This window comes from Myotis yumanensis, unplaced genomic scaffold, assembly GCF_028538775.1.
Source record: "Myotis yumanensis isolate MYYU_CA2020_CCGP unplaced genomic scaffold, mMyoYum1.0.hap1 SCAF_3, whole genome shotgun sequence".
NCBI classification, from domain to species: domain Eukaryota; kingdom Metazoa; phylum Chordata; class Mammalia; order Chiroptera; family Vespertilionidae; genus Myotis; species Myotis yumanensis.
The window spans coordinates 138,472,338-138,494,120 of NW_027223754.1; the positions used below are offsets into that span (position 1 = coordinate 138,472,338).

Genomic DNA, 21,783 nt, shown 5'->3' on the forward strand with positions numbered 1-21,783 from the left:
GTGGGCAGAAGACCTGAATAGACACTTCTCCAAGGAAGACATATAGACGGCCAGTAGACATAAGAAAAGTTTCTCAACATCATTAATCATCAGAGCAATGCAAATCAAAACCACAGTGAGATACCACTTCACTCCTTCAGAATGGCTATCATCAATAAATCAACAAACAACAAATGTTGGTGAGGATGTGGAGAAAAGGGAACCCTGTGCACCGTTGGTGGCAATACAGATAGGTGCAACCACTATGGAAAACAGTATGGAGGTTCTTCAAAATATAAAAAATGGAATTGTATGAGCCAGCAATTTCACTTCTGGGAATATATCCAAAGAAACCCTAAATAGTAATTCAAAAGAATATATGCACCCTATTTTCATTGTGGTGCTATTTACAATAGCCAAGATTTGGAAGCCACTCAAGTTTTCATCAGTAGATGAATAGATTAAAAATAAAATAGATTTATACAATGGAATACTACTCAACTGTAATAAAGAAGGAAATCTTATCTTTTATGACAGCATGGATGGACCTAGAAGGTACTATGCTAAGTGAAATAAGCCAGTCAGAGAAAGACAAATACCATATGATTTCGCTTATATGTGGAATCTAATAGAAAAATAAAAAGGAACAGACTCAGAGATGCAGAGAACAAACTGAAAGCTGTCAGGAGAGGGGAATTGGGAGGCTAGGTGAAAAAGGTGAAGGGATTAAGCAGAATAGCCACAGAGATTCAGACTGAAACATGAAGAATATAGTCAACTAGTGGCCTGGTGCATGAATTCATGCACATTGAAAGTGAATTAATTAGAAGAAATATTTTAATGTTGCTATTTGCCCCTCCCCTCCCGATTGCCGTCCCCTCCCTTTGCCTGCTGGCACCTGCCTTAGCTGGACTGGTGCTGTCTGCTCGCTGGTCCTGCCATTCCCCCCATCCCCTGATCGCTGTTCCTTCCCTCTGCCTGCTGGCACCTGCCTTGGCTGACCTGTTGCTGCCCGCTTGCTGGTCCTGCTCCCTGCTGACTAGTCGTTCCGCCATTTGGTCAAATTAGTATGTTACCCTTTTATTATATAGGACTAGAGGCCCAGTGCACAAAATTCATGCACGGGGGGGGGGGTATCCCTCAGCCCAGCCTGCACCCTCTCCAATCTGGGACCCCTTGGGGGATGTCCTGGGACCTGGCCTAAACCAGCAATCGGACATCCCTCTCACAATCCAGGACCGCTGGCTCCTAACTGCTCACCTGCCTGCCTGATTGCCCCTAACGGCTTCTGCCTGCCAGCCTGATCACCCCCTAACTGCTCCCTGCCCACCTGATTGACGTCTAACTGCTCCCCTGCTGGCCCGATTGCCCCTAACTGCCCTCCCCTGCCGGCATGATCCTCCCCAACTGCCCTCCCTTGCTGGCCTGATTGCCCCCAACTGCCCTCCCCTGCTGGCCCAATCGCCCCCAACTGCCCTCCCCTGCCACGACCTGCCTCCTCCACACGAGGCGGCGGAGGTGCTGGGACCGGCCTCCTTCATGCCGCTCAGAGCCGCAGGACCCCCAGGCCTCACTGTGCGGAGCAGCCACCAGGCCCTGCCTCCATTGTTCGTGCGGCCATCTTGTGGCGGCGTTGCACAAAGCACAAAGCGTGACGCCACCTAGGCTTTTATTACATGAGATAATGTTGAGATAACAGGGCCTGGGGCCAGATGGGCGCTTGGGTCAAGGGGGGGTACCACTGTAGAGTGCATGGTATTCCAGCCAATTTGCTGTACATTTGAAACTGGTTTGGAATGGTATTGAATGTAAACTGTAGTTGGAAACAAAATTCAATACACTAAATGGATTTCATGTCTAATAAATAGATTCTACCTAGCAGTTGGAAAATTGAATTTAGGATTGTTATACTGCGTAGGTTGTAGTGCCAACTGCATCCCTCAATGACTTTGTGTCCTTAAGACTGTTACTTAATTCTAATCCTCAGATCCCTCTCTATAAAGTAATACATACTGCTTAAGGTTTTTATGAAAATTACATGAAGTACTAGATCAGTGATGGCGAACCTTTTGAGCTCAGTGTGTCAGCATTTTGAAAAACCCTAATTTAACTCTGGTGCTGTGTCACATATAGAAATTTTTTGATATTTGCAACCGTAGTAAAACAAAGACTTATATTTTTGATATTTATTTTATATATTTAAATGCCATTTAACAAAGAAAAATCAACCAAAAAAATGAGTTCGCGTGTCACCTCTGACATGTGTGTCAGAGGTTCCCCATAACTGTACTAGATGTTAATGCTTAACAGTGCCCTAGAAAATATTCAGTTAATGGTAGATGCTATTACTATTTTAAGTGATAGCTGGGATTTGAATCTAAGTTCATTGATTCCAAAATCTGAATTTTTAGTTTGTGATTTTCTAATCTGATGTACACTTTATTGACAATCATGAAGAAAAAAGAAAAATCAATCTGGAGATAGTTAATGCGTATTTTCTGTCATTCATACATAGTTTTTTCCACTCTATGTGAAATTGCAAACATTTCCCATTTCTTTGAAAATAGTTTTAAATAATATTTTACCACTTTGTTCCCTAGAATAAGAAGTATTATGCTATTTAAAATAAAATATTTATCTAGTTCTAGTTATTTTAGTCAATGCAAAGTTAAATTTTATTGCTATTTTAAAAACTTAAATATGGGAATTTCAGTCATACAAAAGGAGAATGCTGTGATAAAGTCCCCCATGGACCCATCCTTCAGCCTCAACAGTTGACAACTCCTGGGCAATTTTATCTATGGCAGCACACACTGCCCATTCTATCTCTTGTATTATTTTGAAGCAAATCTAGATGACATACTATTTTATTCTTAAACATTTCAGTATATATCTCTAAAAGATAAGGAATATTTTTAAACAAAAAAACAATATCACTCTCACACCTAAAAAAATAAAAATTTCTTAATCTCAAACTTCTGAGGCTTAATTTCATCATATATTCATTGTTCAAACTGTTTCTTAAGTGATAATTTAAAAAATAGTTTTAAAATAGTTTCTTTATTAAGGACAAAAAAGAGGTTAATATGTTGGTATTGGTGTCCTTACTCTGAGTTTCATATTTATTAGTTGTAGATACTGGCCATTTGTCTTTATAGTAGAAGCTTGATTCTATATGAAGGAGAACTAAAAATTGTTTTATCTATATATATATTTTTAAAAAATACTTTCATTGATTTTTTTTTTTTTAAGAGAGAGAGGAAGGAATAGGGATAGAGAGAGAGAAACATCGATGAGAGAGAATCTTTGATTAGCTGCCTCCTGTACGACCCACACTGGGGATCGAGCCTGAAACCTGGGCATGTCCCCTGACCAGGAATCGAACCAGCGACCTTTTGGTTCTTAAGTCGATGCTCAACTTCTGAGCAACACCAGCCTGGCTGTTTTCTATATTTTTAAAGAGTTGTTAAAAAACAAAAACAAAATATCTTATGTAGCTCCAAAAGCCTAAAATATTTGCTGCTTGGTTTTTTTTTTATAGTTGTTTGAGCCCTGCTTAGCGTGTCCCACAGTCTGGATTTTCATAATTGCAGCACCATTGGTGGTGTCTAATATGTTCTTCTATCCCCTCTAGTTCCTGTAATTTGTAATTACATGTAGAGGCTTAATCAGATTTAGGTTGTCTTTTTTTTTTTTTTTAACTCATTTCATTTGTTCAGTATCTCTATTATATTTCTTCTTTATACTATTATGGTGTAATTTACATACAATAATATGCTACTGTTTTAAGAGTGCAATTTGATGAGCTTTGGCAAATGTACACAACTGGGTAAACCACCAAGGGAACAGGATATAGAACATTTCCATCACTACTTCTGCCCCTTTCAGTCAGCCCCCTCACACCCAACTCCTGAGAACCACTGATCTTCTTTCTGTCCCTAAGATTTTGCTTTCTTTAGAATTTTATATGTGGGCTCATACAGTACATAGTATTCACTTTCTGGGGTTTTTCTTGTAGCAGTAATACTTTTGAGATTTTTTCATTTTGTTTCTTAGTATTTAATTACATGACTGTACTAGTGCTTGTTAATCTGTTCACCAGTTGATGATCATTTGGACTACTTCCAAATATTATGAAAAAAGCTGATTTTGTGGTACAAGTTTTCAGTGAACATGTTTTCATTTCTCTTGGTAATAACTACTAATAGAATTGCTGGGTCATATGGTAAGTGTATACTTATTTAAATGTATAAGAACCTGCCAAACTGTTTTCCCACGCGGCTATATCACTTTTAGTTCCCACCAACAATAGAGGAGATATGCAGTCGTTTCAAATCCTCACTATCACTTGGTATTCCAGTATGTGTATAGTGATAGTCCATTATGGTTTTAATTTGCATTTCCTTAGTAGCTAATGGTATTGAGACTCTTCTCTTGTGTTATTTTGCTGTGCCTGTATTTTCTTTGGTGGAGTGCCTTTAAATTTTTGCTTATTTTTAATGATGCACTGAAATTTATCCTGGTATGTGGTGTGTGGAATAAATCCAATGTCATTTTTTAATACAGCTATCCAGTTATCCCCAAACCACATATAAAAAGCCCATCTTTTCCCACTGATGTGATTTTCTACTTTTATTGTAACTTAACTTGTCTGTGTATTTGGATCTATTTCTAATTTTTTTATCCTATTCCTATGAATTCATATTTTGAGTCCTAATTAACAGGACTTTAAAGATATCCTAATTTCCTTTTTATTTAGTTACTTTGTCAGATCTATAGGAATGATTTGAATAAATTGTTTAGAACATGTTATAGCTTCTCTTTTTTAACAACATTAGTTATTTGCAATGAAGATCATACTTTTTTTAGGGGGTTTATTTGTTAAAATATTAGCGCTCTAAAATGTAATTTTGGGAAAAGCAGAGCTTGGTGAAATTCAGAGATGCTTATCATCTCTGTTTAAAAGTTGATTTCGTGAAAAAAAAGCTGACTTTATTTCAATTTATACTTGTCAACCCAGTTCTCATGCAACTTTCTCTCTAACCCATATAAAAGGAGAGAATGACTTTTACATGTTTATATTTATTTAGAAATGAGAGCTAGGAAGAGAGATAGGGAATTCAGTCCCACATTATTGATACAAGTATATAAAATCATTTTTTTTTGTTTTCATTTTTTTCCTCTTAGATATAAAAAGCTTATACTTCATAAAAACTCTAAAAGTATTTAGGCTTCTTTTTGGTTCTCCTTTGCTAGTACTTATTTAAAAACAACTCTCTCTCTCTCTTTCTTCAGGATACCAGTCAGTTATGTTCTTAGAGAATTATTAATCTTTGCAAGAAACAGAAGTAGAAAATGTCTTTGCTCACCTTTGTTTATTAACTCAGTTCTTTTTTGTTTTCATTTCTTATTTTTCACCATTTCTATGAAATTGTTCATCTAGGTATATTTATTCCAGTTATATAAGATAGCTTAAAGAATTTTAGGGTGCTTGTTGTTAAAAGAACTGCACAAGTTGCTAGAAGAACTTCAGAGGGAAGTTGTGATTCATCAAGCAATCCCTATTCTAAAAGCTGCCTGGGGTGTATGTAACATGCACACACTCCACAAAGATACTATGTGTAATGAATAGGTTCCCAGGTCAGTGGACAACGGTGTTTACATGGAAAAGAACATTGAGAATTTTAACTTGGGGTGCCACAGTCCATCTCCCTGATTTGTTTCATCTTGGTAACTCATTCATTCATTTATCAAACATTTACTGAAGAGTTTTTGGTTTTGTTTTTTTTTCCTTTCTTTTAATATGCTACTGGTAAGGGAGTCTACATTTATAGAGGATGTGAGAGGAGGGAAGGTTAGTGTTGAAGGGTTGGGTCTCAGAAATGAAAATAAAGATAACATCCCAGTGCTCAGGGAGTTCATGGCTCCCTGCCTCAACTTTTACTTTTTATTTGTCTACTAGAGGCCCAGTGCATGAAATTTGTGTATGGGTAGGGTTCCTAGGCTTGGCTGGCGATCAGGGCCTCCCTTCCCTGGCTGCTGGCTGCCGGCCTAAGCCTTCCTTCATTCTGTGCCACCCCCTGGTGGTTAGCACACATCATAGCGAACGATCGAACTCTCGGTCTCCCGGTTGAACTCCTGGGAGGACACTTTGCATATTGGCCTTTTATACTTATAGACTAGAGGCCCGGTGCATGAAACTCGTGCATGGGGGGTGTCCCTCAGCTCAGACTGCACCCTCTCGAATCTGGGACCCCTCGAGGGATGTCTGACTGCCCGTTTAGGCGCGATCCTGGTGGGATCAGCCCTAAACAGACAGTTGGACATTCCTCTCATAATCCAGGACTGCTGGCTCCTAACCGCTTGTCTGCCTGATTGCCCCTAACCACTTCTGCCTGCCAGCCTGATCACCCCCTAACCATTCCCTTGCCAGTCCGATTGCCCCTAACTGCCCTCCCCTGCCAGCCTGGTCACCCCCAACTACCCTCCCCTGCAGGGCTGGTCCCCCCCAACTCCCTCCCCTGCAGGGCTAGTCCCTCCTAACTGCCCTCTCCTGCTGGCCTGATTGCCCACAACTGCCCTCCCCTGCTGGCCATCTTGTGGTGACCATCTTTGACCACATGGGGGTGGCCATCTTGTGTGTTGGAGTGATGGTCAATTTGCATATTACCTCTTTATTAGATAGGATTCTACCATTTAAGAATTCTAGCTTTATGCTACTGCCATTCAATCCTACAGTCAGGGATTTTTGCAATTCAGGTACTGGAGAAAGGGATGGCTGCTTTGTAGAGGGAAAGATTAGAGATGAGACCACTCTATTCTATTCTGTCCAGGTCTTGTATTCTTGCTTCTCAGCCCCCACTGTACATTAAGTGGTTGATTCTTTTCTCAGTACTATATACTGAAGAATTCCTTTGTTTAATTTTATTTTCTGTTCTAGGACCTTTGTCATACAGTTTACATTATTGTGGTTTTATACATTTTAATGTTAACCAGAATGAGTGTTCTGTCATAAACCCTTTTTAAAAATTGTTCTGGAATGTCTAATGTATTTGTGCATCCAGACGGTCCACCTACCCTACTTTCCAAATATATTCTCTTAAGATCTTGATTGACATTTTTTTATTTTATGTTGATTTAAGATTATTGACACCTACAATATTAAGTTTTTCTCAATTTAAGAATGGATTTTAATTTGTTTCTTAGTCAGGTTTTACAGTCTATTTTATAAAGTGTTTCAGTTTATTAAGGTTATTTTTTAAATTATATAATCTCATTGGCTAGTGATGTTGCTTTGGGAAGTTATTTATTTTTGCTTACTTATTGAAAAACCATCTTAAGTAGCTCTAATAATTCTAAAATATTTTAGGTTATATTCTTGATAAAATCATATCATTTGAAGTGATGGAGTTTTGCCTTCTTTGTAATGCTGAAATCTTTTTTTTTCTTACCTAGTTTTATCAGACAGTCCTTCCAGAGTGATGTTAATAACTATGTTGATGGTGGACATTAATGTCTTAAATCTAATTTTGCTTTTAAATTTTGTTTATATTTTACCATTTAACATGATCCTTTATTGGGTTTTGTTTTCCACATAGGAAGTATTTTTTTCATTAGGATCAAATTATCTATTATGTTGTTTGACTAGTCTCTTCATTTTTGGTCCTTGTCTCTCTTAACCTGTACAGTTAATTGCTGTATACAGGTTGTTTTCTCAAAATCAGTTTGATCATGTTTTACTTATATGTCAGGGAATTGTAGCACTATAACATCTTTCCATGTTGTGTAGTGAAAAGTACAGAGTTCTCAGGCTATTTATAGTATATTTATATATTATTTATATGTGATCAGAGCATATGCCTTTCTAATTTTCACCTATGTGAACTGTGAAGGACCTGAGATCTTATCCTGCTTGCAGGCCAACATGTTAGCCTACTATAGTTTTATGGATCCTGGCAGAAGAGAGGAGTCTCCTGGGTCAGAGACAAGGACAGTTTATTACTCATAGCAATTGCAGTAGCGACAGTGTCATCTTTTTTCTTGTACTGGTTATCCAAGCTCCAGCTCCTACAGGTTACATCACTAGGACCAGATGACACCAGTACTCATAGTTTCATTACAGGAGAGGACCCTGAACATTATCCAGAACCTCCCCCTTCCATTCTTTTCCTGACTTTCTCCCCATATCATTCTAATTTAACATTCCTTCTCAGCTTCCATATCCCCCATTGTGAACCTTGTGTCTAAATGTGCTGCTTATGTACTAGGTTCCTCCTATTCCAGACACTCCAGTGATCCTTCTTGACTTGCACAGTGGCCTCTGTCTTTTTTTCTCTCTCTCTTTGGAGAATTTGTAAGTTCTGTTGTCTTTCCTGCCATTCTGTACGTTGATCAGTGTCTTAGTGTTTGCAGAGTGCCTGCAGGGACATTGTTTATTTTTTTGTCTTTCATAGAATCCTTTAGGGCAGTGTATTGGTTAGGAATGTGTTTAGTTACAATGGGTGTAATGTATAGAGTTTTGTTTCTGATTATGGGTTGTTATTTTTTCATGTAAAAAGTCTGGAGATAGATAATGCTGATGTTGATTCATCTTTTTCGCAACACCCTTTCCTGTAAGTTTTTCCATGTGCTCTTCCCACCATCTGAAATTCTCTTTCTTCTATATCTGCAGTTGCAGTTATTACCCATCCTTTAAATTATAAGCTCTTCTTCAGAGTCTTTGTAGAGGTGAAAAAACTCTTCAGTATGTACTCACAGGTACTAATAAGCTAGAAAGTGGCCTTTATCATTAAGTTTTATATACATGTCTCACCTTCCCTGTAGACTATACAGACCATTTCTGTGGTGTATCATTTTTGATTCCCTCCAAAAAGTGCCTTCTTTAAAGTAGACACAGTTTGTTTACTTGTTGAATGGATGATACAGAATGAGTGAACCCTACCTTAAGCAAATCTTGAGATTAGATGTTGGCAGTGATGTGAATATGGAAATTTGGGTATTAAGCAGATAATTTAATTTACAGGAATGAAATGTATACCAGTATATTGCTGAAAGAAACATCTTTATTGTGTAAATTAGTTTCTGAATGCACAAATATTTCCTTATACTATCAAATGTATTTTCATATACTTTTAAAACATTCTATTAATATTCAGTGAAATAAAATGGAAACTATCCTTTCTTTCAGTGCTTAGATGAATATGAAGATGATGAAGCAGGGCAGAAAGAGCGAAAACGAGAAGATGCAGTTACACAACAAAACACTATGCAGAATGAAGCTGTCAGCTTATTAGATCCAGGCAGTTCCTATCTGCTACAAGTGAGTATTTAAAAATACTAGGATGTCACTAGCTCTTTTTAATCCTCACTGGAAGACATGCAGAGAGACAGAGATAGAGAGAAAGAAACATTAGTCGATTGCCTCCTGTACACACCCTGACCAGCAATCGAACTGGCAACCTTTTGGTGCATAGGATTATGCTCAACCAACTGAGCCACTCCAGCCTGGCATCACTAGCTATTTTAATGATAATTTGTAAGTTACTATTAACAATTTTTCTAGTTTCATTTTGGTTGCATCAACTCCATTGAAATATTTTCAATGGATTTAAAAACTGATCTTTCTTATCTCCAAATACTTTTGATTTAAGCAGTGTTTGGTCTTTATTTCCTGATCAATGAATATTTGCTGACTGACTAATAAACAGTATCAGTATAAAAAGTGTCAGATATAAACAGTATCAATTGTAAAAGCAACCAAGAATAATAATCACCTCTTGGTAAAAACAACCAAGACTAATAATTACCTCTTAGTAAGTTTAAATGAGTGTACAGTTCTGTTCTAGTTTGATATTTGTTTTAGAATTGCATAGCAAATAAAGAGTTGAACAGCAAGTTTCTACAAAGTTAAATGTTTAAACATAATAAAAGATAAAATTGTGAATTGTTAGAAACTTCTATATTTCTGTGTAATTATAAAATATTATTTAAAATAAAATTTAACTCAGTTTTAAATTAGCTGGGTTTTCTTTTTTAATTCTTATGGCACAGATAATTGGAAGTTAATGGCATTGGGATGATTAAGTATTAAGAAAATCACTTTGCAGAATCCTTTAATATAAACTCTCTTGGAAGTGATCTTGATATAATGTAATCTTAAATTAATTTGATCACATTTTGACGCTTAAATTAGTGTAGTCTTTTCAGAGTTCCAGTTTTTACTTTTTTAAAATAAATTTCATTAAGATACCACTTTCAGAGGAGTTTCCAATAACGCCCCCATTTTATTGATTAAAAATGAAATATAACTTGTCTATTAATTTGCAAGATAATGATAAAAGTGCGTTTGGCAGAGAGAAGCAAAGTATTTTGAGATGGTTTGGAATGCGGATAAAAGACTTCATTCTCCTCTGCTCTTTGAGGAGATCTATTGACATGAAGAATCGAAGTGTGATACAGGTTTATCTGTTCACCTGTACCCAAATTGTTGCTACTAGGACAAATAGAACCTATTACAGATAATGGTGTAAGCTAACAAGCAGTGTTTCAGCATCTGTGTGACTATTCATAATCGAAACTGTCTTTGTATCCTTTGTCTAACAAAGTTGAAATTGAATTTGGGCTTATTCCACTTGTAGAGTGTTATGCTAAGTGAAGTAAACCAGTCAGAGAAAGACAAGGACCATATGATTTCACTTATATGTGGAATATAATGAACAAAATAAACTAACAAACAAAATAGAAACAGACTTGCTGAACTGGTTTGGCTCAGTGGATGGAGCATCGGCCTGCGGACTCAAGGGTCCCAGGTTCGATTCCGGTCAAGGGCATGTACCTGGGTTGCGGGCACTTCCCTACTGGGGGCTGTGCAGGAGGCAGCTGATCGATCTCTCTCATCGATGTTTCTAGCTCTCTATCCCTCTCCCTTCTTCTCTGTAAAAATTCAATAAAAATATATTAAAAAAAAAATAGAAACAGACTCATAGATACAGAGATCAGACTAACAGCTGTCAGAGGGGAAGGGGGTTGGGGATGGGTGAAAAGGTGAAGGGATTAAGCAAAATAAATAAATAAATAAATAAGGCAAATTCATAGACAGACAACAAACGGTATGGTAATTGCCAGAGGCAAAGGAGTGGTGGGGAGGTAGAAGAGGGTAAAGGGGGAGATAAATGGTGACAGAAAGAAACTTGACTTTGGGTGGTGAACACACAATACAATATACAGATGATGTATCATAGAATTGTACATTTTTTTTATTTTTTTATTTTTATTGATTTTTTACAGAGAGGAAGGGAGAGAGATAGATAGTTAGAAACATCGATGGGAGAGAAACATCGACCAGCTGCCTCCTGCACATCTCCCACGGGGGATGTGCCCGCAACCCAGGTACATGCCCTTGACCGGAATCGAACCCGGGACCTTTCAGTCCGTAGGCCGACGCTCTATCCACTGAGCCAAACCGATCCTGGCTAGAATTGTACATTTAAAGCCTCTATGATTTTATTACACAATGTCACCCCAATAAATTCTATAAAAAATATGTATTTTTCCGTGAGCCCTGATGCCTGGATGCAAAATACATAAGTAGTGCTTAATTTCCCTTGTTTGTTTGTTTTTCTTTTTCTCAAAGGACTTTTTTTTTTTTTTCATTTTTAGAATGGAGCAATGATGAACAAATAAATTACACATGAGAATGAGAATCCTAATCGGAAAATTAAAAAAATATGGGCCTAGTCCAGGTGAAGATATAGGCTTAATTTATTGGGATAGAGGCAATATAGCATTTTTAAAAAATACGTTTTTATTTCTTTTAGGGAGGGAAGGAGGGAGAGAGAGAGAGAGACATGGATTGATTGCCCCCTGTATGCACCCTGACCAGGGATTGAACCTAAAACCTGGGTATGTGCCCTGACCGGAAATCAAACTGGCAACCACTTGGAGCACAGGACAATACTCAACCAACTGAGCCACACCAGCTAGGATGAAAATATATAGCATGTTAAGACCTGGTTTCAGTTCTTGGCCATGCCACTTATTCTGGCATACTCAGATAACATCAGGCAGCAGCTTTTAGAAAAAGGGTTGATTTCTTTCTGTGGAATGAAGCCCTAACCCAGTGAAAGCTGGGGTGGCTTGTGTTAGAACACAGGGCTTATTCCCAAATACAGTCTATATGCGGATATGGAACAGTCTCAGCTGATCTGGGTTCTCTGAGGAGCTTTCTGCCTAATACAGTTTATCTTTTTTCCGGTACCTTTTCTGATTTCTTGCCAGGCCCACTCTTCCTTTCATTTTGTTTTTGTTTCATTAGCAGTGAGGATGTGACTCATTTTTTACCTTGGTTCCAAGTGTCTGTTTTGCCAGGCTCTGTGTCTAGGATGAAAGTGGGGCTCTCTTCAAGGGTCCCAAATGGCCACATTGAAGTTGGAGTGGGAAGAGGAACTCCTCTGTCTCCATAGCTGACTGCTCTCTGAGTTACTTACCCAAACTCACATATTTTACTACTCCTATAGGTAGATATTTGCTTGCAACTTCAACTTCAAAAAACAAAACAGAGATAATTTTGGTATCATTGGTTGAGTTAAGGCTTTTTTAATAACCAGAGAGACTTTTTTTCCTTAGCCTTATCTGTGAGTCTGAGCCATTCAGTGAAACAAAACTTCAAATATGAAGAATAAAATAGGAATATGAATGTGGTATTGGGAACAGGTAGAGTATTTTAAGTTTCTACTTGACATATTTTCAGATAATATGAACTAGTGGTAATAAAAAAATAATTTAAAAATTTTTCTGCCCTGGCTGGTGTTGCTCAGTGATTAAAGTGTCGGCCCAGGCATGGGATGGTCTCCATTCAATTCCCTGTCAAGGGCACGTGCCTGGGTCGCAGGTTTCCCTGCCCCCTGGTCAGGGTGCAAGAGTGGCAACCAATAGAAGTACCTTTCTCACATAGATGTTCTTTCTCTCTCTCTCTCTCTCTCTCTCTCTCTCTCTCTCTCTCTCTCTCTTTCTCTCTTTCTCTCTCTTCCCTTCCCTTCCTCCCTACCATTCTCTGAAAAAAAAAAAAATCGATGGAGAAGATAATCTCGGGTCAGGATTAACAAAAAAATATAAGTTTTTTGTGAAATTAAAAATGGATCTGCCTTTTGACCTAGCTATTCTACTTCTGGGGATTTACGTAGAAAGAAACCCAAAATACTAGTTTGAAAGAATATATGCATCCCGTGTCCATTGCAGTGTTATTTACAATAGCCAAGATATGGAAGCAACCCAAGTACCCATCAATAGATGAGTAGATAAAAAAGTTGTGGTAATTTACACATTGGAATACTACTTCACCATAAAAATGAATGAGGTCTTATCATTTTGATAGTATGGGTAGACCTCTAGGTTCATTATGCTAGGTGAAATAAGCAGTCAGAGAAAGACCAATACCACATGATTTCACTTATTTGTGGAATCTAAATAACAAAATAAATGATCAAACAAAATTGAAAGAGACTCAGACACAGAGCAAACTCGTGATTGCCAGAGAGGAAGGGAATTGGGGGGGCAGGGGGTGGGCTGGGTAAATAGGTGAAGGGATTAAGAAGTGAAAATTGGTACCCTGACTGGTGTGGCTAAATTGGTTGAGCATTGTCTCATGCACTGAAAAGGTCACCGTTGACTTTCGGACAGGGCGCATATTCAGGTTTTGTATTCAATCCCCAGTTGGGGTGCATGTGGGAGGCAACCTATTGATGTTTCTCTTTTACATCAGTGTTTCTCTTTCCCTCTCCCTTTCTCTCTCTAAAATCAATAAAAATGTATTTTTTAAAAAGAAGTAAAAATTGGTAGGTACAAAATTGTCACGGGGTTGTAAGAAAAGCAGAGGGACTATGGTCAATACTATTGTGATAACTATGTATAATACTAATTGGGGTACGGGAAATATCAAAGGGAACAATATGTAAAGTATATGGTTGTTGCCCTAGCTGGTTTGGCTCAGTAGATAGAGCGTCAGCCTTTGGAATGAAGGGTCCCAGGTTTGATTCTGGTCAAGGTCACATATCTTGGTTGCAGGCTTTAATCCTAATCCTGCTTGTGGAAGGCAGCCAATCTATGTGTCTCTTTCACATTGATGTTTCTATTTTTGTCTCTCCTCCCCTTCCTTCCATTCTCTCTAAAAATCAATGGACAAATATCCTTGGGTGAGGATTAATAAAACAAAAAAAAAAGTATATGGTTGTCTCATCATTCAGCTATACACCTGAAACCAGTCCTATATAATAAAAGCCTAATATGCAAAATGTTCGACTGGGAGTTTGACCGCTTTCTATGACATGCGCTGACCACCAGGGGGTGGTATGGAATGTGGTGGGCATTGGCAATGCAGTGCTGGCAGCAGGCAGCAGTGGAGGCACTGCTGGCCCAACGAGAGTGGGACCATGGCAGGATGATGGAGCAGATGAGCGGGTGGTGCCAGGCCAAGGTGGGTGTGAACAGGGGACCAATTGCCCCGCCGATCGCCCCACAGACGGCGACCAGTGGCGGTAGCAGGGGCCCCATAGACGGTAACCGCGGCTAGCAGGCCCTGATCGCCCAATCGGGGCTGGGTCCCAGGCTCGGAGGGGAACTGGGGGTGACCAACCTCCCTCAGGAGCCCAGGTGGGGGTATGCAACCTCTTGCTAGCTACCTGGGGGCGGGGGTGATAGGGATGGAGGTGTGAGAATGCAGGGTGTCCACCGAGCTCACTCTCACTCCTCCTCCTACCCTCCCCTGGGATGCCAGAGCTTGCGCACCAGGGAAGCCCCTGCAACTGGTGGCGGGTACTGCAAAGAGCCTGCCCTGCACCCACATGGCCTCTTCTGGGTGAGCTGGGCCACAGCCGCCGGGACTGCAGGGGCCAGTCGGGCTCCCCATGGGTTCACACAGGAGCCGGTCTGTGAGGCCGGTCGGGAGAGAGCGCAGTTCCCGCCTGGCTTCTGTGCAGCGCCTCTGGGCAGCCCAGAGGTCCATGCTGCGCCCTAGCCCACGGCTTCCGGCCACGCTCACCGTATCTCCGTGTGGGGACTTGGGAGCTGTGACTCAGGCAGAGGGTGGCATGTGGAGCACCGTGGGCCCAGGTGTTGCCTAGGGCCCAGAGGTCAGCTGGGACCTGCCCTTCCACATCAGACACTTACGCTTTGATGACTGGCCAGGTTTAGGGACTGCACCCATGCACAAATTTCATGCACCAGGCCTCTAGTCCTTTCTAATAAAGAGGGATTATGCTAATTGACTGTCACACCCTCACGAGATGGCAGTGCCCACAGCCAATAAAGAGGGAATATGCTAATTGACTGCCATGCCCTCAAAGATGGTGGCACCCAGTCCCCTCAGGCCCACCGAGGGAGCAGGCGAGTGGCACGGCTGGGGCCGCCCCATGTGCCTGCCTCTGGAGTTCCCCAGTCCCCCAAGCCCCCCAGCTGCCCAGGGCCGGCCTGAAGCACAGGCAAGCCTCGGATGGCGGCTGCCCAGCTGCCCAGGTCCGGCCTGAGGCGCAGGCAAGCCTGGGATGGTGGCTGCGCAGCCGCCAGGGCCACCCGAGGCTCAGGTAACCAGGGCCGGCCGAGGCTTGTGCTGCCGGCAGTGGCAGCAGCAGAGGTGTGATGGGGGCTTCGCATTCCCCTGATTGCAGGGTTGCCTCCCGCACCTGAGGGCTCCCGGACTGTGAGAGGGGGCAGGCTGGGCTGAGGGACCCCCCTCCAGTGCATGAATTTTCACGAACTGGGCCTCTAGTACAAAATAAAATTGAAAGAAAAAAATATTTTGTGGATAAGTTCTTTGAACCAATTAGATATCTTAATCCCCATCAAACTTTCTGTCTCTATCCATTTATCATATATCTATTTACATATATATATATGTATACACACACACACACACACTCACATACTAGAGGCCTGGTGCACAAAAATTTGTGCACTCGAGGAGGGAGGTCCCTCAGCCCGGCCTGTGTCCTCTCGCAGTCTGGGACCCCTCGGGGGATGACCACTTGCTGGTTTAGGCCCGCTCCCTAGGGGATTGGGCCTAAGCTGGCAGTCAGACATCCTTCTGGCAGCCCGGGAGCCCTCGGGGGAATGTCCACTTGCCAGCGGGGAGCAGGCCTAAGCTGCAGTCGGACATCCTTAGCAGCCATCCGCCTGGCTTGTGGCTGAGCAGAGCTCCCCCTGTGGGAGTGCACTGACCAGCAGGGGCAGCTTCTGCATAGAGCGTCTGCCCCCTGGTGGTCAGTGTGTGTTATAGTGACCAGTCATTCCCAGTCGTTCTGCTGTTAGGGCCAATTTGCATATTACCCTTTTATTATATAGGATAGAGGCCTGGTGCATGGGTGAGGGCCGGCTGGTTTGTCCTGAAGGGTGTCCCGAATCAAGGTAGGTGTCCCGCTGGGTTGCCTAGCCAGCCTGGGTGAGGGGCTGAGGGCCGTTTTCAGATTGGCCACACCCCGTTCAGGGTGGGTGTCCCCACTGGAGTGCCTGGCCAGCCTGGGTGAGGGGCTGAGGGCCGTTTTCAGGCTGGCCACACACCTTTCAGGGAGGAGGGTCCTGCTGGAGTGCCTGGCCAGCTTGGGTGAGTGGCTGATGGCTGTTTGCAGGCTGGCCACACCCCATTCAGGGTGGGTGTCCCTGCTGGAGTGCCTGGCCAGCCTGGGTGAGGGGCCGAGGGCCGTTTTCAGGCTGGCCATGCCCCCGGTGACCCAAGCTCCAGCCTCTCCTTTTTTTCTGAAATTTATTTATGTTCTATAATTGAAACTTTGTAGCCTTTAGCGTAGCCTAGGGTGGGCCAGGGCAGGCGGGAATCTTGGCTTCCTTCATCGCCGGGGGCAACCCAAGCCTCCTGCTCGCTCCAGCTCCATGGCTGCCGCCATCTTAGTTGGGTGAATTTGCATACTCGCTCCTTATTGGCTGGTGGGCGTGGCTTGAGCATAGTAGAGTGACGGTTAATTTGCAGGTTTCTCTTTTATGTAGGATATCACTTTATTGAGTCACTATTCTCTAGTTTATCTGATGGGTTATACCCTGTTACCATCTGTATTTATTTTTTATTGGTGCTGTCACAAATTTGGCAACACATTTATTATCTTACTTTTTTTTTTAAGTTGGAAGTCCTACATGGATCTCATTAAAATCGAGGACTGAAATCATAGACTAAAGTCAGGGCTGAATTTCTTTTTGGAGGCTTTAGGTGAGAATCAATTTCCTTTCCAGATCTTAGTGGCCAGTTGTCCCCTTCCTTCTTGAAGGCCAGCAATGGTGGGTTGAGTCCTTACATGGTGTCATTTCACATTTCTTCTTAGTCATATCTCCTTCTGCCTTCTGTCTCTCTCTCCCACTTTTAATGACTCTTGTGTTTACATTGGGCCCTCAAATAATCCAGGATAATCTCCCTGTTTAGAGTTGTTGAGTACAAGCTTAATTTCCCTTTGCTATGTAACCTAATATGTTAGAACAGCAGTTCTCAACCTGTGGGTCGTGACCCCTTTGGGGGTCAAATGACCCTTTCACAGGGGTCACCTAAGACCATTGGAAAACACATACATAATTACATATTGTTTTTGTGATTAATCACTATGCTTTAATTATGTTCAATTTGTAACAATGAAAATACATTCTGCATATCAGATATTTACATTACGATTCATAACAGTAGCAAAATTACAGTTATGAAGTAGCAACGAAAATAATTTTATGGTTGGGGGTCACCACAACATGAGGAACTGTATTAAAGGGTCGCGGCATTAGGAAGGTTGAGAACCACTGTGTTAGAAGGTTTTAGGGATAGGATGTGGACATCTGTGAGGATCATTATTTTGTCTGCCACCAAACTATCATTATTTACTTTGTTATTCAAATTATCCCAGATAATTTGAGCTTTTGTATTTTTTTGCCACATCTCCATCATTCTTGGAATACTTCTTTGTTTCCTGGTATAGGATGTTGTGGGCTCATCTTTAGCTTTTCTACCTCTAGCCTTGGAAGCAACCATTGCTCTAAAGAGACTTGATTCCTTTTACTGGAAAATGATATTTTGAAGCCAAGATCTAGGCTGTGGGTAACATGTATATCTTGTGTTAGTAAGATGTCACTATTTCTGCCCTAACTGGTTTGGCTCAGTGGATGGAGTGTCAGCCTGTGGACTGAAGGGTCCCAGGTTCGATTCCGGTCAAGGGCATGTACCTTGGTTGCGGGCACATCCCCAGTAGGAGGTGTGCAGGAGGCAGCTGATTGATGTTTCTCTCTCATCGATGTTTCTAACTCTCTATCCCTCTCCCTTCCTCTCTGTAAAAAAATCAATAAAATATATTAAAAAAGAAAAGATGTTACTATTTCTAAACATTAAAGAATTTAAATTTAAAAAAATGTCACTATTCCTAGTTCCTCTCTATGTGCATGTCTATGTATGTATATATATGTATATCTATCCATATAGATATTGAAACTAATTTATACCAATAACTCCAATTCTAGCCTGATACCATCAGGTTTATTCTAGTACCTGTACCTCCCTTTTTGTGACATTGAGAAATCTATTTCCCATTATTCTGAATATATTTTCTTATTTGCTCAGTTCCTCTGTATGTAAGCTATCTCCCCTTGCCATTCCTTCCCCACACTTAGGCCCTCCTCGCTGCAGGTGAGTTCTGACCTCCCCTGTCGCCTCTCCCTGTTAACACTTGCCTCATTCTCTTCAGGCTTGGACATCCTGTGCCAGGCTGCAGGATGCTGTCCATACCCTGCTTGATTTCTGACTCCTCATATCAGGGCACCCCCCTCTCCTTGTCACACTGCTTAGTTCTCCTATCTATCTTGTGGCAGGCTGCTCTTCCCTAGGGTCTTTGTTCCTGCTCAGACTCTGAGACTGCGTGCTGGATTGCTCTCCCATGGGGACGCCTTGTCAACCTGGTTAGGTTTTAACACCTCTAGGCCAGGATGCCTCTCTGTGGACACTCTTGATCCTCATTGGCCTCATCTTTCTACATAGATGTTCTCCGTGCCCTGCAGGGACTGTGAATTCCCTACACCAGGCCACCTCTTTGAGAGCATTGAGGGTGTACACTTCTCGGACCCTAAAACCCTATTCTGAGCCACCTCCTAAATTGATGACCATCACACTCTGCTTGTGATTCTTGATTTCTCTGCATGTGACTCCCTTTCCGACTTTGTTTCAGGACTGATAGTCTGCCTTCCCTTTCCTGCTTTGTAGACACCCACCTTATTTTGCACATCCTCTGACTTCTCAGGCCAGGCAAGTCCCTGCTGCTGTATGGACACTCCTCTGTTTGCTTGGACTCTGATTCTCTCTGCCAAGCAGCTCTTCTTCATGTAGGGTTTCAGTATTTCGATACCCACTTAATGACTCTAGGACTGACTTATTCAGGAAAGAAAGGGATTGTGAGTTTTTCTCTTTTTTAATCTTTGTTAATTTGATAAAGTTGTCTTCTCATTAGTTATTTTATCAGTTATATACATTACAGATATTTTATTTTGTATTCATCTTCAACAGTCTGTCTTGCTACATTATGTGTAGGTATTTTAAGTCAGTCTTGAGGGCCAGTTAGCATGTTACACCATAATTTTACTGGGAGCTATGGCTTTGTTGCTAATTAATTCAATAACTTAAGTATTATTTTGCTATATGTGATTTTTTTAAAAAAAATCTTCACCTGAGGATATTTTTTCCGTTGATTTTTAGATAGAGTGGGAGGGAGAGAGAGAAACATAAACATTGATGTGAGAGAGACACATTGATAGGTTGCCTCCCCACATGAGCCCCAACCAGGGTCCAGGGGTGGAACCTGCAACCCAGATACCTTGACCAGGAATCAAACCTGAGACCCTTCTGTGGGCAGGCCAACACTCTAACCACTGAACCATACTGGCCAGGGCATGTCACATGTGCTTTTATACTTGTTTAATACTTGACTAGTTCTGATCAGCCACTGCACCTGTAAAGACAATGTTTCTGGGATTTCCTTATTGACCACTCTTAGCTTGAATATAGTAGAATATTTTGTTTAAACTTACACAAAACAGTTTGTGCTTTGCCAACATTTTCTAAGCTCTACATAGTTCTCTTCCCCTTCCCTTTAGTAATATAAACCATCCCATTGCAAGGAAGATTATTCCAGGAAAAGTATATCTTAAACCAGTTGCATAACAGGCTTTGGGGTTCTTTGAAGGTCTAATTACATAGTCTTCGAAAAAAAATTTTAAGACCAATATCAGTCTTAGCACTTGTATTTTCTTTTTATAAAGACTTTTAAAAATGTATTTTTATTGATTTCAGAGAGGAAAGGAGAAGTAGAGAGAGAAACATCAATGATGAGAGAGAATCATTAATTGGCTGCCTCCTGCACACCGCCTACTGGGGAACGAGCCTGCAACTCAGGCATGTGCTCTTGACCAGAATCGAACCCAGGACCCTTCTGTCCACAGGCCAAAGCTCCATTCACTGAGCCAAACCAGCAATTGTATTTTTTCCTTGAGTTTCCGTGATAGTGGTATTTCCTCCACTCCGCCTCCCGTCATATTTAGAATCAAATTAACTATAACAGTAATTATTAAGTTGTCACCCTTTGCTTGGAAATCTTGTGGCCACAGAAATATAGAAACTTTTGGTTAAAAAAATCTAGGGTGGAATTTACATTTGTATAGAATTTTGTTTTAATATGTAGAAACTTCAAGCATTTTCCTCCTTAAAATTCTAAGGGATTTTTTCGCTGCACAATAAGAATTGCTTTTTCTAGCTAACATTTCTTATTCAAGATATGCCAAATTTTCTCTTTTTCAAAAAATATAGAGATCACTTTATATTCCATCTGTAATTATTGATTTTAGAGACACATTATAAGCAAAGTACTAGCCTTTCGAAATTCTCTACTAATACTAGTATAGTCTATCCAATTTTGGGAACATTTAATTTTTAAGAAATGTAATTTGATTACTAGAATCACTGTGAAGTAATATTTAGTTGCAAATTTGATAATCTAATAAAAGAACATATTCAGATCTACCAATAAAGAGTAAATGTAAGTGTTGTCTGCCTTCATCAGATTTTTAATTATTGGAGTATTAGTTATATAGAAATAAGCTTACCCAGTTAACTGCCATGTGTCTAAAACGAAAACCATCCCCACACGCCATGATATTTTGAATTTAATTTAAAAAATCAGTTTGTAATGAACATTATAAAAATAAATATATTACAATTCAGGTGTTCTTGAATATTTTCAATTGAAAATTCTCACGAAAAATGATTTTATATATTTATTTATTTATTTAATATATTTTATTGATTTTTTACAGAGAGGAAGGGAGAGGGATAGAGAGTTAGAAACATCGATGAGAGAGAGACATCAATCAGCTGCCTCCTGCACACTCCTTAATGGGGATGTGCCCACAACCAAGGTACATGCCCTTGACCGGAATCGAACCTGGGACCCTTGAGTCCGCAGGCCAACACTCTATCCACTGAGCCAAATCAGTTAGGGCACGAAAAATGATTTTAAAGTTGGTCTATAGATGCTTATGGCAGGCAAATCGTTAAATTCTAATTGCACATCTTGGACATAAGGATGGAGTGATTTGATCAAGCATGTTAGCATATTAACTTTTAACTTTATAACAAATATGGTATAAACTTAGTTAGATAAGTTTTAAGTGACCAGTTTTTAAAAAAACTAAGACATGTAGAAAATTTGTACTCTTTAACTTTCTGTTACTATACTTAACTGGAAATTTGTCTGATACTGACTTTCATTTATAGTTGGACCAAAGTATAAA

General features: G+C 40.6%; 1 protein-coding gene across 1 annotated transcript in view; it reads left to right on the plus strand.

The window, feature by feature from the left end:
- PAWR (pro-apoptotic WT1 regulator) overlaps positions 1-21,783 on the plus strand; it is a 118,176-nt gene that overhangs the window by 65,051 nt on the left and 31,342 nt on the right. Inside the window, exon 3 of the mRNA XM_070409670.1 lies at positions 9,167-9,298. Coding sequence (XP_070265771.1) covers positions 9,167-9,298 — 132 coding nt within the window. The remainder of the gene's footprint in view (positions 1-9,166; positions 9,299-21,783) is intronic.